At 35.7% G+C, this 18,784-nt stretch overlaps 1 protein-coding gene across 7 annotated transcripts in view; it reads right to left on the bottom strand.

The window, feature by feature from the left end:
- The window catches only part of SNTG1 (syntrophin gamma 1), a 336,306-nt gene that overhangs the window by 75,819 nt on the left and 241,703 nt on the right, over positions 1-18,784 (bottom strand). For 6 of the 7 annotated variants that reach the window (XM_033057852.2, XM_033057903.2, XM_033057863.2 and 3 more), the window contains one exon: positions 742-780. The exons of the other annotated variant lie outside the window; for it this stretch is intronic. In XM_033057852.2, the coding sequence (XP_032913743.1) occupies positions 742-780 (39 nt within the window). The remainder of the gene's footprint in view (positions 1-741; positions 781-18,784) is intronic. 7 annotated transcript variants of the gene reach the window in all.

The following is an 18,784-nucleotide window of genomic DNA, read 5'->3' as shown; positions in this document are numbered from 1 at the left end:
CACTCAGCACAATCCCATATAAATAAAGTTGGACTAGAGAAAGGGAACTTAGAAATAACTTGGCTAACTAGAGATTTAGTGAAAGGGAGGTGAAATCACTTTTCTTCCTCAAATCTGTCCCCTTGAAGGTGAGTTTACAGCTCAGTCCTATACATATTTCTCCCCTCTACACGGAAGCAGTTTTTCCCTTATGAATCAGGTTGCTTTGTTTCCCCTTAACACATTTCTTAAAAGGGAATTGTCATTATATAATAATAGTTGTCATACACAACATATACATAATTAACTGTAGAGTGTACTGAGTTTTACCCTGGTAATTTTTACTCATACTTTGTTTACATAGTTGTTCAAATATTAATTTTTTTATGCCTTGACTTGTCAATAGGTGAAAAAGTCTCAAAACATCAAAAGATATGCATTCTTAGAATTTTGGAACATTGATATATTCTGGCTAATGATAACATTCCCCTTTTATAGTAAAATTGGTAAGACACAAAGTGACAAATAGTATATATACCTGCATCAAATAGGTTAATTTGAAAAGACTAGATATGTTCTTACTTTGATGAAACACTCCAATTCACTATGATTTGAGAAAGTTAAATCACCAAGCTACTCTCTAGAGAAAATCTACTGAGAATTCTTCAGGTAGAATAATGAACAGCTACCACACAATTAAAGATAGTTCAAGTGAGAATTAGAATTAGAAGTTTAAAATAACCCAAATGTTCTTTTTCTTACCTGCTGGTTTACGGGAAAATTCCTGTTGATTTTTTTAATCTATAAAAATGAATAAAGAAATAGATTAATACTCAGTCATTAGAATGAAAAACAAAACCAAAAAACCTCCATGTATATTAGACACATATATTAGACTCTCCCTTGCAAATTATGCTTGCAAAAAAGAAAATAAAATCTGTAGTAGGAGGAACTGAAGGAACTGCAACCTTTGGCAAGTTCATTTGAACAATGGGATACTTCTGTGGTCACTTTGTGGTTCATTCCACTGTTTAGAATCCAGGAGAGGTGTACACAGGCAAAAATATTTCTAAATTGTTTTGGTTTTTTTTTTTTTTTTCTTATTAGAAGATACAAAATAAACTAGAATATTTAGCTCTAAATAAAATTATTTCAGAGCAACTTACTGCCAACCACCAAAGTCATCAAACTCTAAGCAAGTTCCTTTCCTTAAGGAATGATGAAGATTTGGGCTGGAACAGCTTTGGAAACATCCCTTACTCTACCCCTTTATCCTAGGTGCAAAATCAAGTATGAAAAATCAGCTTGAATAATTGTTCAAGTAAATTTTTTCTTAAAAAATTCAACAATATTCCCAGGTGAAAAGTAAAGAGAAAACCAGTCTGGGATGCCTAATTCATGATGAGCATCTGTTTAGTCCTGCAGTTCATGGACTTCATCTGAACAAACATTGCCAGTTTCTGACACAAGTGTCCAATACAAAGAGAATTATATGTAGAACATACCTACTCCTACCGTTACTAGAAGAAAAAATTTTTTAAGTATAAGCTCTGAAAGCTTTTGACTACCTAGTAAATCTAAAATATGCATTAATTATGTATACTTAACACCTAGAATAAAATCATATTTAAATTAAAGACATTGTCAACTAGGTATCTATACAGAAGGTATCTATACAGAAGGTGTCTGAATGATCTGGAAAGCCCTGAAACCACAGTATAACATTAAACTGCTTCAACCAATCTGAAACATCTTTTTAGAAGAAAAGGACCACCACTGAATTTCCTCCAGTGTTTACAATATTATTCCCAAACAACTACATGCAGAGATGTGAGTGGCAATGTGTTATGCAGACTTCAGAACCAGGCTGCAGTGGCAGGCTCTTTGAATTCCTCATGCAAATACTGAGCAAGTCTGTCGCTGACACCCCACAGTTTTGCAATCAAAGGATAATTGCCACTGTCAAGAACATGCTGGAAAGCAATTTCAGCTGTTTTTCAAATGTATCCTGCCCCGAAAGTGTCAGAAGAACATTTGTACCCTTCCTTCTTGCATGTGCATCATCCTCAGCTTCCTCCTTTCTTCAGTGTTACTTGAAGAAGCATTAGTGGAGGAAGGACATTCAGTGGAAAAAGAAACAGTATAAAATTAATCCACACAAGATACCAACTATCTTATGTGATTTTTGAAAGTAAAAAGCAGATAAAACTCACATTTTTTGACATTAAAAATATTTTGAAGACATCTAGGATTTATTCCTTAATCAAACATTAATTAGTCCAGCATGAAAGATCCCTGTTCATGTTAGTAGAAACTATTAAAGTCCTTGTCAAAACCATTTAATTTCATCTAAGCAAAGATTACAGCTAACAACCTGAAAATTTTAAGTTCTGAAAAAAAAAAAGTTAAGAAAAAGAAATTTTGCTTTTCTAAACAAAATACTGAAAATACCAACTAAGTGGCAAATTACAGTTACATATGAAATAATTTAGGACTGGCTTTGTTTACTTCAAACACACTGACTACATTTTTTTTAACAAAGTCCATTAGGTGCACCGTGTACTCTGAATGTTCTTCTGAAATGTAAATACATACTTAAAATGTAATTTTCTCATTCAAAAATTTCTAGTTAATTTTCTAAAGTACAATATAAGCACCTACATTACATGGTTGTTTTAACTGCTGTTATTTTGGCTAATTAAAACTATGTTTATCTTTCAGGTAATATGGTGATTTCTTGAAAGTCATTATTTTAAATTCTTTTACAGAAACTTGCAAACTGCATTATAGTTGTTCAAGTCTACCTGAAACTAAAAATAGTTAAGTATCATTAGTTTTAGGAAAACCTAAATGCTTATAATTCACATGCATAAATATTGAACATTACAGAATAAAAGTTCTACAACTAGGCAGCACACCTATGTTCTTCCCAGTATGTTACAATGTACATTGAATAAAATTTAATTTCCAGATCTAAAATATTTGGTAATTAAAACCCAAAAGTAAGCATTTTCCAGAAATGAGAAGAGGAAAAAAAAAAAAATCTTCTGTTACTTCACTGGTTCTCTAAAAGAGAAATGTTGCTTCAGTCTTCCATGACTTTACTGAGCTCATTGTAATACTATGTGTTATTAGTCACAATCATAGCACACAACTCTATGTAACCGATGCAATTAAATAAAATTTGTTTTCATCAGAGGACACCAGTACATTAAACTGCAAATATACCTAAATGTAACATCTCTAAATAAAACACACAAGCAGATACTACACCAAAAAAAGAAAAAAGAGGTGTTCCGAGAATACTCTTTAGAAAGATGTGTTTATACAGAGCAATTAAAAATCAGGAATGGCACAAAAGGAGACAGAAGAAGCTAGAAAACAAGCTCTTATCTGAAGGCGAAGACAATGTAGGCTGATTTCAAGCCAGCAGATTTCAGTGTAAGCAGACTTCAAGAACTACCTGTTTCTACATGAAGCACAAAAAAAAAAAAAAAAGGTGTTGAGGCATCCCTCACCAATGATATTCTATTCCGATTCAATTTCCATGAATGCAAATTAGGAAAAAAATCTAAGAACACCATAGAGAAAGTAATTTGGGAACTGATGATCAATTCAAGGCGGAAGGAAGAAGAAGGAGTCAAAAAGTAGGTCTCTGCAGTATCTTGCATCTGACAAACAAATAGGTAAGGGGTAATAATACAAGACCAATAATGGAATAATAGAAACATAGAATGGTTTCAACTGGAAGGAACATTAAAGATCATCTAGCTCCAGCCCCCTACCTTGGTCAGAGACACCTTTCACTAGACCAGGCTGTTCAGAGCTCCATCCAGATCTCTGGCTTTGAAAACTTCCAGGGATGGGAAGAATATATTCTAGTGAAAGCTATCAAAGAACATTGGTTCAAAGCATAACTGTTAATGGCAAAAATACATTTTACTAGATATGTTTCAGAAATTCATCTTGCACTATGTTTGAGCACCACAGACATGAAGAATAATGGCAGAGAGATTATACAAAGTGGAACATAAAAAATGTCCTATGGTTAAATTCAGTAATTTTTGTGCACTAGATGTTGCAACCACAGATGGATATTTTCACAGAGGTGGCTGTGCCTGCTCTGCAGAGGATCCAAACAAGAACATGGAATACAGCACTTCTTGGCAGGTACATAAATGGACAGGCCTTGGCTTCAGGTGTACACAATGATTGCAACTGTTTGGGGCTTTTAAAAATTTATTTTTTAAAAGTCTTCATGCCAGAGAAGCATTACTGCAGAAGAATACTGTTCCATGCTATCATCTTTTTGCATGAATTGTGGCCTATTATTGTTGTCCTCTGCTGAAATGCAACTGATTAATCTCATAAAAGCTGGGTTTTAAATTTTCACATTCAGTTAAAGCTGAACTGAATTGTACACTCCTCTGAGAGATACTGTTTCAGACCTTCTGTAGGTGCAAATAGCACAGCAATAAGTATTTTCAGTTTCCATATGAGGATTTTAAAGTGTAATTTGAAAACTCCTATTGGTTAGGGATTTTTTTTACCTTTGTTACCTATTTATATTAATGAAATTTGCTATTCCAATTTAATCACTGGGTCCCCATGAGATGATGAGGAAATGTATCTTTCAATGAGCACCAAAGCCTCTCAAGAGTATCAAGATCAAGAGATTACAGGTTTCTCCAATCTTTAAAAAATTAAATAGAAGCAATCAGATGCTTGAAAACTCTATGTGTGTCATATTTGCTTTGATCCTATTTCATTATAAACTATACTGTAAATTAGAATCAAAGTTCCAAAGGGATAATGGGAAAGATGATTAATAGACAATCAAAACTCAGGTAATACATCTGGTCCTCTACAATAAAGTATAGCAGAGTAGGTGTTAGTTTTTAGGACAGAGATCCTAACATTCTCTAGGAGAATATTAGGAATCTCTGGCTGTACCTAGGGGAACAGCCAAGACTGAAGGTGAAACAAGTGGGCACCACTGCCTGCTCAGCACTTTGCTGACTTAGACAGTAAATAAGATACTCCCACACTTTCACATATGATTCAATCTCTCATTTTTTTTTTCAGTCTGTAGATATCATATAACTTTGCAGGTTGCAGTAATATTGCAATTTAAAAATAACCTTTTGGTATTTTAATTTATGCTAGCCATTTGTATGAATTTCCCCACACTATTTAGACTCTGTAACCTAATCTTTCAAGTCCTTGCATTACACAACTGCTGACTCACATTCATTAGCAGGTAATTAAAATAGAATAGCTTGAGAAGAATGTAAATTCATTACATAGTTCTTCATCTTATGCATTGAGATGAAGACAAGCAACAATACAGTTTGTGCCATTGGGATGTTAAATGATTCTAAACAGGAAGCCAGATCATTAAAATTTGGAAGGAAACATGAGTCCATGCTGTGATAATCTTATCTTAATGAATGACTACATAACACTTGAAATTACTAGTTGGCTAGTCTTACTTTCTGTCCTTGCGAGGCTTTCGTTTATTCAGTGGGACAGGTAAGTTGTGGTAAGATTGTGAAGTTTTGTTGTCCAAAAGTATATGTGCATTGAAAGAATCAGAGAAGCACGCAACAGTCCTCACAAAATACATCATACATTGGTGAATACATTCAAATACATGTATAATTGCCTATAGAATTAATATAGAAATTCTTGGTGCTGGTTTTACAAGCTGCAGTAAATTTTAGAGCTCACACTAAAAATCCGTACAAACTAAGCCAAGCAAAATGATCAGTCAGTATGTTCTGGAAAATACGGGAGCAGAGTATGTATTTAATTCACATCTGCTTCTTGACCTAGAAGTGATGGAATCATTCTGTGTTGTGTGTTGATCACATTTTACCAGCTGAATGGTTCAAAGGATAAAAGATTGGGATTACTTCCATATTTTCTAGCATTTTCATGTCCTAGTTGGATTTTTCTCAAGACCAGACACACTGGATTGCAAACACACTCAGCCTGAAGGAACTCAGCATCAAGTTCCTTGAAGGAATAAAGGGAAAACTCCAGAATACATGAACAGCTACACAGAGGAGAGGCTTGATTCAACACTGAATAATGCATAAGCACAAGCATGACCTCGTCTTTCAGAGTCTGTTCCTATAGATACCTGCAGGCTGAGTCATCCTGACTATGGTTCCCAGATGAGAACAAAAGTGAGAATCAAGACAATATGTTTCAGCTTATATAATCAAGGTTATAAAATCTCTCTTGGGAGTCAAAAAATTACAAAAATAGTCCAAATATTTGTAAAGTTTATAGACAATGAGGACACAGTAGATATTATTCAGGAAGGCTCTAATCAGCTGTCTGAAGAAAGTAGCAGATGTCTGGCAAGACGAAAGGAAATATAACTATTCTTTTTTTATCACCAGTCACAGAACTAGATGGATCTTTATTCTAGTACAATATAACAGTTCTCATGGATCATCTTAATCCATGTGAAAACTAAAATATTTCCTTTTAATCCTATACAGAAGTAGAGGAAGGTAGGCCTGAGATAGTCTTGAAATCTCATCTGGAAAGCAAAACTCTACAAACATCTTTTTAATTTCTACTGACTGCCTTTGCATTAGCCAGCTGTATAATATGAGCAGAGAAGTTCCATGTTTTGTTAAATTCCAATAAATGCAGGGATTTGATAAATACTTTTGAGGACAACAAAATATGGCTAGTAAAAGCCAGGAATGAACCTCCAAAAACAGAAGCAGACTAATACAAATAATTCCTAAGAGAGGTGTTGAACTTTTAAAAGAAAATATTTGTATATTGAGAGTAATTAGTAATTTAGGACACATAAAAGCACTATTAAAGCACAAATGGCCATCTGAAATGCGATCACAAGCCTGCATATTATCAAATCTTTCCGTTCTCACTCAAAGGGATTCAGTGATACATGGAACACTACAAGCACAGCAGTAATGGATGGATATCAGAAAGAAATACCAGATTTGTACTTATTACATGGAAGTATAGTGGGGGCCCAGAGGACAAAAGCACAAAACCTACTTTTCAAACATCTGTGATATTCCAATAATAGGACTGCAATTAATTTTAATCAAATTAAAATCTTCTTTTTTAAAAAGTGTGGTGTTTTTTTTTTTACTTGACAGATGAATGGTGTCACTTAATCCTGCAATATTTAACAGCCATTCCTAAAACTGAATGCTACCTTAATGACAATATTGCTATTGTGTCTCTTTAAAGAAGATACATGTGTTGCCAACACAGTTTTATAACAGTGAATCTCCATAAATAAAATACCAACAGCAACATGCATACTATTAGAGACACTGAAAACAAATCCAATGCCTGAAGAAACTATTATGGTCCCATCTGAAAGTAAGAAACATATGTCTCTGTACTGAAGATGCATTAGAAGGACTGTGAACAATAAGAACTGAAAAGATATGAAAAAACCTGACCCAGAAGGAGACACCAAAATCATTGCTTCAGTTAATGAAATGCAACTGGATAATTGTGGCTTATATCATAATAGCAGTTGCTCACTGGAGTATGATTACTGCAATATCAATCACACTAAGAGTAAAAAAAGATGGTGTTACTTATTACTATAGAGTAAGGAAGCCATGTCTTTTTTCAAGCAGAAACCTTAAACTGTTAAATTAAACTATTAAAAATTGATCTATATGTCTCTCCTGGTTTAAAATACCAGATTTCATTACCTCATGATTTTTCAAGGCAATTTAATAACATAGATAAGTCCAACTTCAATTTTACTTTTCACTTACCATTTCATTACAACTTAATATTTATAGTACTTCTTTCAGTTTTTCACAGAATGACAAAGGAGCAGGGGAAAAACTTTAATAGCATCCACAGTTTATCTTATCCTACTATTTCTGAATTCAAGTTGCAAGCACTGATATGAATTTGTTCATTCTATGATACTACAAAAGAACAGCAACGTATGGCTGAAAACTAACTTAGTCGATTAAAGCTGTTTGTCGAACCCATTTGTACAGTCCTGCCATGATGAGTCTCTTAATGCCTCATAAGTCAATCTATTAGCAAATTCACCTCTACCTAGCATTGGAAGTATTCCTTATATTGAACCAGACTCCTTCCAGCTGCAGTTTAATCGCATTGCTTCTCATGTAATCCATCACAGAACCAAAGAAGAAACTTCTTGTCCTTTGTGTAGTTTTTCTTAAGTTGAAACATTATTATTTTCTTCAGGCAAAACCAGTTCCATTTCACCTGCTATTTGCTTGCAAGTTCATGCTATTGGCAAAGAAGCCATAACCTATTTTGATAGTTTAGTTTTGCATATGGGCTCTGACTGACACACATTTTTCCTGAATGATCAGGGGAACAGAATAGCACATTACAAGAGTTCTCAGCTCCTCAGCCTTCCTTCAAGAGCCTTGCAGTCACTTTTTATGTGCTTAGAGTGACACTGAAACCAGTCATGCCCACATGAATGAGCAGTCCCAACTAATTGCCATTTGACTGGATGGCTTTGGCAATATCCCTCAGATTTAAGCTACTGGTAGACAGAAGACTTCCCCCAGTATTAGGTCCAGATACTAGACCAAAGTTTTCATCACACACAGGAGTGAGTCACCTATGACCAACCAATACATCTTTTCCTCATGGGAAGAATGATCATTAATCTCACAGCTTTTCCAGCCTGCCAGGCTTCCATTTCATTTTTAATTCTCTCTGTCATTAGGCTTGAAACTCCAGCTCCTTTGGGCAGCATTTTAATGTATTGTTGCCTGAGACGAGATAATTTCCCTATGAAGAAAATCTGTGTGTTGAAATGTCTTTTTAGCTAGGTTTTCCTCATTCACAGTAGGTGCTATTGTAGATCTTCCTGGTTTGTTACCAATCACCTTCTCCACACCCCCATTCCAGATTTCACTCTCACCGTCAGCTTTCCCTTGCAATTTCTCCACCTACTTCTTAAGAGATTTCACCAGCACATACATTACAGCTGAGGTGTCCCTCCCTCCTCAGCCTTTTTTGGGAAGGGAACTGCAAACCATAACTCCTACAAATTCAGTTTAAGATTTGGATTAAGACATCTATAGTTTTGGCTCCCACCTAAAGTTTCCACTTGAACTGTTAGCAAGTATTGGAAGAAAAATACGTCACAACATAGCTTACGTTTTCATCAGAGGCTTGCTCTCCATATGATATGTTTGCTGAAGCTCATTACTGTCCTTGTATTCCTTCCCCCTAAAAGACCTATCCAGCTTTTCAGCTACTTCCTTGCTGAATCAAATGGCTCCTCTCCTTTTAGATCCCTCTTTCCAATCTGGTCTTTTCATTCTAACTGGACTGAAATAGAATAAAGCAGTTTGTTGTAGATTGCAACTAAATCTATTTTGTCCCTCTGCCCTCAGTCCATAGGCAGTCTACTGACCTCGCTCATGAAGAGCTCACAATTTGCCAAGTTTGAATTGTTTCAGGATTCCTCAATTTTGTACACATAATAACATTTGCAGTTCACAGTTCAGCATTTAATATGAAAAAGGGGTAGTAAAATAATAGAAGAAATGAGGAATTTTATACCATCACATAATATACAATTATATGTAACATGACACAATTAACTGTCTTGACAGAACCTAAAAGAAATGTAGCCAGTGATTTCTAAAATACATTTAATACTTACACCACAGCATACCAGTCTAAATAAATTACTGCTGTCAAAATTCATTAAATTGGCCAGTTGCCAGTAGCCTAGACAAATACCTGAGGCAAAAAAAAGCTAAAGAGGTTTGTTGAAGTCTTTGCAGATGTTATATCTTCCACAACTCCATAATCAACCCATTCATTTACTTTAGTTTGAGTGGATTAAAAATAAAATTATACAACCACCTTGTCTTTGTTGTATTATGTCACATCTCACTTCTTCTGTCTAAAAGAACTACACAATTCTATTCTCTTGAAGCTCTCAGGAATAACAGCAATATTTATGAGACAATTTGGCTGACAGCACCAGATAAACTGCTTGCAAGCTAGAAAAATCAGTTGTTATTACATTACCTAGATGATTTGCTTGACATAATATGAAATAGCTGTTGAGAATTAAGTTCACATGATAATAAACTTGGTATTAACAAAATTGCTAAATTTTATATTACAAAAGAAAAAGAAATTTTATTTGTCACTGTAAGATCAGTAAAAACCCCTGAATTTTTCAGTACCTGTTCCTGCTAGAGTCTCCCCATTCATCTGTATGACTAATCATTTTCAATTTCACTTGAAACACTATAAAATTACTTTGTAGTGCTTGTATATTTAAAAGTCATGTCCTCATATTTTATGAAATACATGCTGCCCCTCCTCCTGATACAGAAAAGGCCTCACTCTACTCTGTATCAGGATTAATCACAGACTCACTCTAGCACTGCATTGTTACACCCTGAGTTGACTTTTAATGAGAAACTCTTTTACAATAAAGCTTCCAGGTTGCCATAAATAGGAAAGATAGGACTCTCTTTAACCTTCTCTCTCTTAACAAGATGCTGAGCCATTAGCTTAAGCAGACTTGAAATTCATTGCCTTCTAAGGAATACAGTTCTCTCCGTTGATCTTCAATTTCACCTCATAACTAAGGATTCATTATAAAATAGTATACAAAAATCTCTGCAAATAGTTTTTTTTTTTTCTCTCAAGTATCTTCTGGTATTTTGGAAAAGGAATGCTCAAATACTGATCAATATAGTCAAATACAAGTGTAAAGTGCTGTGTGTCACTGGGACCATGGATGAAAGGTAGGACAAGTGGACGATGTCAAGACAGAAAAAAGAGTAGGATAAAAGTTTTTGTACAAATGAATTAATTTTCAAGCTCAGACTTTTTTTTTCTTCCTTCTTTGAGAAGTGTGCTAAACAGCCATTTACTTTTAACAATATTGTTAAACTGACAGTAGTAATAGAAGGCATATTTTTCTTGCTTTGGATATAATCCTGTAATCCTTAAATAGGAAGAGGTATAATAGTTAAGATCAACGGGATTTTCTCCAACCTCTCATAAACTTCCAATTTATTGGTATTAACAACGAGTCAGGGAAGATGTTACAAGCAAATTTATAGATGACTTTTTCTTTAGTGTGCATTTTGGACAGATTACAGAACAGGAACTCCCTCTCTAATTGCATTTCAGCAGTAAAAGAGATTGTTTAGTCAAAAGTATAGATTTTTGCTCTATCAGTATTTCTTCTAGTTCAAACATGATTTGGAGAGGGTCCATAGAAAGGCCACAAAGACATTCAAAGGACTGGGAAGCCTGCCATATACAAAAAGGCTAAAAGAACTGGGACTGTTCAGCCTTGAATATAGAGGGGTTAGCGGAGAAATTATTACCATGTTCCAGTATTTAAAAGGTGACTATGAAGAAGATGGAGACTCCCTTTTTACAAGGAGTCACAGGGAATAATGAGTAATGGGTAGAGGGGTAACGAGTACAAGATACTCCCATGTTGATTCTGATTAAACACAATAAGAACATTTTTGACAATGGGAACAATCAGTCATTGGAATAACCTCCCCAGTGAAGCGGTAGATTTCCCAGCTTTGGATACTCTTAAGATTCATCTGAATGCGGATCTGGGCCTCTTGTCTAGACTGTGCATTTGCCTAGAAAGACTGGATTGCATCCTTGAGGTCTCTTCCAACCTGATATTCAAAGATTCTATAATGTCATAATATAATATAATATATAAAATAATAGTATCCCACATTTCTAAGATACCAAGATGTGTACATTTCTCTAAGTTTCAACATTAAAAACAATATTGAAGGAAGACTCATCCTTATGACACTCAAATTACTGGAATCAATTAAAAAAATACTATTTTCCTCAATGTCTTCTCTCATTACTTTAGTGAAGTTCTAGATGTCTATTATGGACATTATCTTTCTTGAAAGAAAAAGGCACACACACACTTGCTGAGAAAATCACTCCAGAACTGTAGTTAAAAGGAAAATCAGGAAACAAATTGTTCAACAAAGGTATAATGATGAAGACAGTGCTATAGGTAGAATATAAAAGATATAATTTAAAAGGGAAATGCATATGTCAAGCTGTAACAAAAACAGATGCTGTGTAATAAAAATTGTATGTGGTTACATTATTATACATTGCCACAGTGACCGAATTAACTGCATAAATTTGACATTATTATAAAAACACTTAAAATAGCAATATATATAAAAATCATATGTTATTTTAAGAAATTAGAACTGAACAAAGAAACTAAATATTGAATAGCATCATGCCTATTCAAAAAGCATAGACTTCTGTGAGAGCATCAGCTCAAAGCCCAAGAATAGGAGAATCCCAAAGATGTGTGAAGGTAACAATTCCACCAAAAGCAGAATTACTCTTTCACTAAGAGTACTAAGTGTTCCTAGTAGTAATTAGGTGGATGTTAACATACACATTACAACTGGCAAAAGATTTAGTTTCAAGCTGGCCACATCTGAAAAAAACCAGTAATGAAATGAAACCATATGAAGAGAGTTTTTTACTCTGAAACCATATGCACTGGTTGCTCTGTGCCACACAAAATTTATAACTTCTATTTACTGCTATTTTTTTCATCTAGAAACTTGCTGTACTTAGCAAATGGATTTAGAATAGAAGTCCAATCTCTTGTAGGTTTTAAGTAACGTAATGAGGATGTATTTGGAATGTATGTATTTAAAACCCTTCTCACCAATGTACAGTAAATTCATGAATACAAGCCGCACGGAGTATAAGCCACATATCCGGTGTGTTGGCAACATTGATGTCTTTGTCAATAAATAAGCCGCACCCGGAATATTAGCCTCACTTTAGTTCGCTGCGAACTTTCACAAAGTCGTCATTTAGTAACACAATCGCGGGATCGCCGGGGCTTACTGGCTTACTGCCGACCTCGGAAACATTGTTTCCAAGTGAAAAAAGACACATCCTTTATTTACAAGCCGAAAAAGACAGGAACAATAGTGTGGTCATTTTGCAAGCATTCCCAATGGATCTGCGTTGCCTTTAAACAGCCGTTCAGCCACGCGGGCAGGCAGCTGAGCTCCGAGCGGAGCCACATCTCCGTGCTGGCACAGGAGCGGTCGTTGTAGCCCTCGCAGCCCCGCGGGGCGAGCGGCCGTTGTAGCCCTCGCAGCCGGGTGGGGGGAGCGGCCGTTGTAGCCCTCGCAGCCCCGCGGGGGGAGCGGCCGTTGTAGCCCTTGCGGCCCCGTGGCCGAGTGGTCGTTGTAGCCCTCGTGGCCCTGTGGGGCGAGCGGCCGTTGTAGCCCTCTCCCTGTGAGCCGAGTGGCCGTTCTACCCCTCTCCCTGCGGGCTGAGCGGCTCCCCCAGCCCTCTCCCTGCAAGCCGATTGCCCACTTCATCCCTCTCCCTGCGGGGAGAGAGGCTTCCCCAGCCCTCTCCCTGCGAGCCCAGCCAGCCCCGTAGCCGCACAAGACTGAAAACACTTTAAAAAGTACAGAGAAATATCACACACTTTTATCGAACTGCCGAGGTAACTCGCCGAGGTAACTCACCCCGATAACAACCCCCGCCCCTCAGTAACGCCGCCATCCACAGGCAGGCAATAAGCTGTTCTCTGATTGGTTCATCGTCGGAACAACGGGAAACCATGGATTTCAAACTGTTTCGGCTTGGGACTGGACTGGTATGATACTAGGTAAGGGCAGATATCACATTTTTGTTCATAGATTAGCCGCACCCAAATATTAGCCGCACTTCCGGGTTTCCACCAAAATTTTTGTCTAATTACTGCGGCTTGTATTCGTGAAATTACTGTATACCTAATACCCTCTCTGGTTTCTAAGATGATCTGATTTTATTAAAGATTGTGTCACACACAATTATGTGTTTACAACTGGCCTTTTGAGTAAATTCTGATCAAAAAGAGCATTCAATACCTTTCCTTTCTTGTCACTGGTTGCCAATAATTTTCTTTTCAAAATTATCAACCAACCCTTTTCTTCTCCTTTCTGTTATCAATGATATATGCCAAAACTATTTGCCCTCTTACAGCTTGCTAGCTGAGTAGATCACACCTTATCCTATCTTGTTTCTGGTTCTATGTATTCAAGGGATACTTCCCAAGCCCACTCTTAGTTGCAAATTCTACTAATTTCCTTTGTTTTGGGATCCTAAAGAGTTTATCATTTAGCCATGACAATTCATTTTCTTTCCAGTGGACTAGTAGAGTATGCATCTCACATAAAATATGACTAGCTAGTGTGCTTTGATTATGAAAGTACTCATATGTGGAAATATAAAAGAAATTATTAGCACTGGCAACACTGCATTACTAGACTCCCTTGAGCTCAACAGGAAATACTAAAGAAATAACAGGAGTAAACACAGAACAAAGAATACAAAGAGCTAGTAAGAAACTGATGAAAGACTGAGAAAAATATTATTGTTGAAAACAATCCCTTTATTAATATGAACTTTTTTAATATTTTAATTCTTGGGATATAAGATGCTAATGTGTGGGGGAAACAAAAAAAAAACCAACAAGATTTTTTTTTTTTAAGTAGAAGGGTAAAATTTCTGGAACTAAAGGGTTGTCTATTCAAATCTAAAAATAAAAAAATCATGCCTCAACATAAACCCAATGTTGTCAGTGAAGCTACACAGGCCAGGAATGAGGAAAGTTGGTTTCTTTATTATTTGCTGATGACCCAGTCAACATGCAAGCTGCCTCCAAAGTCACCCCACTGTAAAGACCAAGTGGTATTATAACCAGGAGTAAGTAAGAAGTTTCCATGAGTCTGTTTCTACCGTTTTAAAATAATATAAGCATAAAATAAATAAGATGTGATTTGATTGGATTTGATCTATAAACTTACAAAGGTAAAGGGAAGCAGGTCTTGGATCAGAAGACTAAATAGAGGTCAGATTGTTATAATTGCTTTAAGCTAGGTTTGGCATACAATCTATCCAGCTATGTAAATGAAAAATTAATTTACTGGTGGAGACATCTGCAAGTCTGGATATTCTAGAGTTCTAGTTGCTATTTGAACAACAGGGACTACTATTTTTTTTTTTTTTAATTCAAATTACATACTCTGTTTTCCTGACTGCTGCTTATTATATTTTTGAGATGAAAATGCTGTTTATGGTTACTGTTTGGTAAATAAATGAGCTAATAGCCATACTGCTGCAGCAAGAGTAGTTAGCCTAATTAAGGTGCAGACATACATTGCTAAATAGTCTGGAGAGGTATACTCATTACCTCATTAAATACATAACTTTAAAAATAATCTTTTTAAAACACCTTGTCAACAGCCTCTTAGGATTTGGCTTGCTATAATATTTTAAAATATAGTTTATGTTTATACAGCAATAAAAAGATCCATTTATGTTAATCTGGTGCAAAAGGAAATAATTCTGATATCAAGCATGCATACATTGTGATTTATCAATTATTTAAAGAGTAACTGGAAAAGAATGCCAGCTCCACAACTCTATAGGGGTTATGTCAGCCTAAGGACATATTTCTTCATGTGAAACACTCTATTTATGGTGTAAAAAAAGGAAACTCTTTAAAATTAACATTGCTACAGTTACAAAATGAGGAAAAACAATTAAATGGAATGCACATACTATTTAAATACAAGCATGATAAATCACCTGTGGGTTTTTTGCCTGGCATAGAACAAAATAATTGGTAAAAATAATATATTCATTCCTTGTAATATCTTCATCACATAAAAATATGTACAGGTGAAAGCCCCAAACATTGATGTAGTCATTGGTGGCTTGTACTTAATTTAATAAACATAAAGCAAAGGCTCTTCATATTTGTTTGTTTCATAGATTATTTGTTTCATAGATTATTTGTTTCATATTTGCAGTTGCATTCCCATGACTACTCTTGTAATAAAAAACTTAATGGTTTTCTTTGAAGATATCTGGAGTATCTCGGGAAAAGTTCTGTTAACACCTCAGAACACTTCATAGAAGTGATTAACAACATCAATACACAAAATGGGATCTGAAACAGGAGAACAGGTATTTGTATGAGAGGTTTTTTTGTCTCTTTGGCAGAACCTTTCTTTGTGGATGGTCCTTCGTAAAATTATATTCACAATTCTGTGGACATTTACCAATAAAATGCACCTTACTAAAGGTTTTGAGGGTTCAGCTTTATGTTCTTTTTTTACCTTGTAGAGAGAGATTAGGTTATTTAATCATTTTGCTTCCACAATGTTTTGATTACCTCCCTCCTCCTCTTCCATGAATGAGAACCCTCAGTTTATCTTTTTCATAATGCATATATGAGAAGAGAAACATTTTTTCCTTTGTTGAATAAAATAGTAAAGCAGAGCAATGGACTCTAGGAGTTCTTCTAAATCTACACAGCTGCTGTAGGCTGGTATTCCAGTGAAGAAATATTAAACAAATATTTATCTAGAAATACCCAGTAAAACTTGTATCTTGCCTATACAATAATAATGCTATAAAAAGGCTTTAATTTTCCCCAGGTACTTTTGCACCTGCGAAAGGAAAACAGCAGCCACAATGAAAGGGAAAGCAAAGATGAAAAGAAAAGCAACAAATATTTTTATTTACACTCTTTATTCTGCAATGAATGAGTCTGTTGCTCATGCAGACCAAAGCATTTTGCATCAATCTGACTTACCCAAAGCTATTTTTTTCACACAAATTATGCCACAAGTTAAGAAGTCTCAGCATTCCAGAATGGTGCAGAACACTTCCTATGAGGCAAGAGAATCTCAAGAAGCATGGAATTCAATTTCTTCTCAAAACCTGAGAGACATTCTCATTAGTTTTTAAAACTTCTGGGAATTGCAAAGGAAGACAGAAGAAAGGAAAGGGGTAAAGAAGGCTTATCTGGGTATAATATTCACAAATGCAGAAAATCCCCAGCTACTAAGTTAAAGACGTCTACATGAGGCCTATTTCTGCTGATCTTTCTCTTTCATGGAAAACTTGGCTGCAGAAATTTATGTGGACTTTCCTCATGCTGCTTGTACATCCACGCTATGTACCCAACCTTTCAGTTGTGCTAAAACAAGTTTGTGGGACTGCACTGTTAATATAATCAGAATTAAGTTGGGTTAAAAAATCTGAAAAAAAAAAAAAAAAAAAATCTTCACTGTAGTATAGGGAGTGAAGTGTCCAGGTTGGTCTCAGCAGGTAATACCAGAGTACCCACCCATGACATGGGAGATACAGCACTCAGGTTGCAGGAGATAAGTATTCATCTGCTGCACTTAAGTAATACTCCTGCTGGATGAAGCCCACCAGACAGTATGGATGAGCCCCCTGCCCCCTGTCAACAGCATTGGCAAGAATTTTATTGTGTGGCTTTACAGATAGCACAGGGAAGAGCCTCTGGAAGGAGAAGCACAGCCTCAGCCCTGTGCTGTCCCTGGAGATCCTTTGGCTAGCAGTGAGGAGATGGCATCAGCCTTGCAGGCTGCATAGCAGGGAGAGCTCCTGTCTCTCATGTCAGGGTGACTCTACCAACCTGTAGGCTATTATGCTAAAGTATCCTCTTGCCATTTCCTATCAGAAGTGGGAGAGGTAAGTATTTAATTCAAGGAGATGGAATTACCCTCCAGAGATATCTACAGTCTTTATATAGTTAATGAGCTAGAAGTAACTGCCTATGTTAGGAGAATGAGTTCACTTCCTTCAAGTCTTAAAGACATTTTTAAATATCCCTTTATTATATTGGGAGATTGGGTGGAGAGGATCTTGCTTTTTAGGGACAAACAGCTACCATTTCTGTCACATTACCTACTTCAGCTAAAGTAGAAAGTAGTTATAAAAAGAGAAGTTCCTTGGCAATCAGATACCAGATAAGAACTGCTGAAACTCCTTTAACAAGGTTAAATCAACTGAATTATGTGAGAAGCCAACATGTTGACAGACCAGAGGAAGTTTTTCATCCTTTTTATTACTGTACAAAATTGCTTTAGGAAATAAACATAGTGAAAACAATATTTTCTCCTAGGCAGGTAACACATTTTTCCGTGGAGTAAACAGATATAAACTTGTGTGTTTGTCCAGCAACAGACTTATAAATTTTTTTGGAATTTGGACATATACTATTTTACTCTTTTTTTAATTAAGATTTGTCATCCGTATAAACAGGAAACTAATAAAGCATGCAAATATATCACATTAACCTAGATTTGTTGTAAATATTTAAATCTACCCCTGAACAGAATGATCTATCATTTGGTCAGTGTGTAATGGGAATAGTGGGCTAAAAGAACACTTTTTAGTGTTTGTGTGATTTCAGTGCATCACACTGGAAGAGAAGTAGAACAGCTACCCGTAATTAGAAACATAAATAAAGTTTGCCTTCTGACTTAAAAAGTAGAAATTGGAATTATCATGTTGATATGCTGAATTGTGTATCTGCATTGACCTTACATCACCTTTCTGCTAATACAGCTAAAAGTAAGTGTAAGGATTAACACAAATCAAATTATCCCCCAGTTGCATTTTATGTTGCATTTTATGACACTGAACCATTAAGTAGTCACAGGTGAGATGGACAGGCATTCTTTAACTGCCTGGTTGCCTTCTTTCCAGCAGTATTTTATGATTTCTTCATTCTGTTTGTCTAAAAATTAGTGACTGCCTTTCCTGTCACAGAAAGTCTCATATAAAAGTAGAATTTAGGATCTTGTTATATACTCTTTAGCACACAAAGTTCTGTCTTGAAAAACTACCCAAACATAACTGGTAATTGGCTCCTAAAAAAAGCAAAATTGGGGAATAAGAATGACATGATTAC

This window comes from Catharus ustulatus, chromosome 1, assembly GCF_009819885.2.
Source record: "Catharus ustulatus isolate bCatUst1 chromosome 1, bCatUst1.pri.v2, whole genome shotgun sequence".
NCBI classification, from domain to species: Eukaryota; Metazoa; Chordata; class Aves; order Passeriformes; family Turdidae; genus Catharus; species Catharus ustulatus.
Note: the sequence above shows the minus strand (reverse complement) of the source record. Positions and strands in the feature narration are given on the sequence as shown.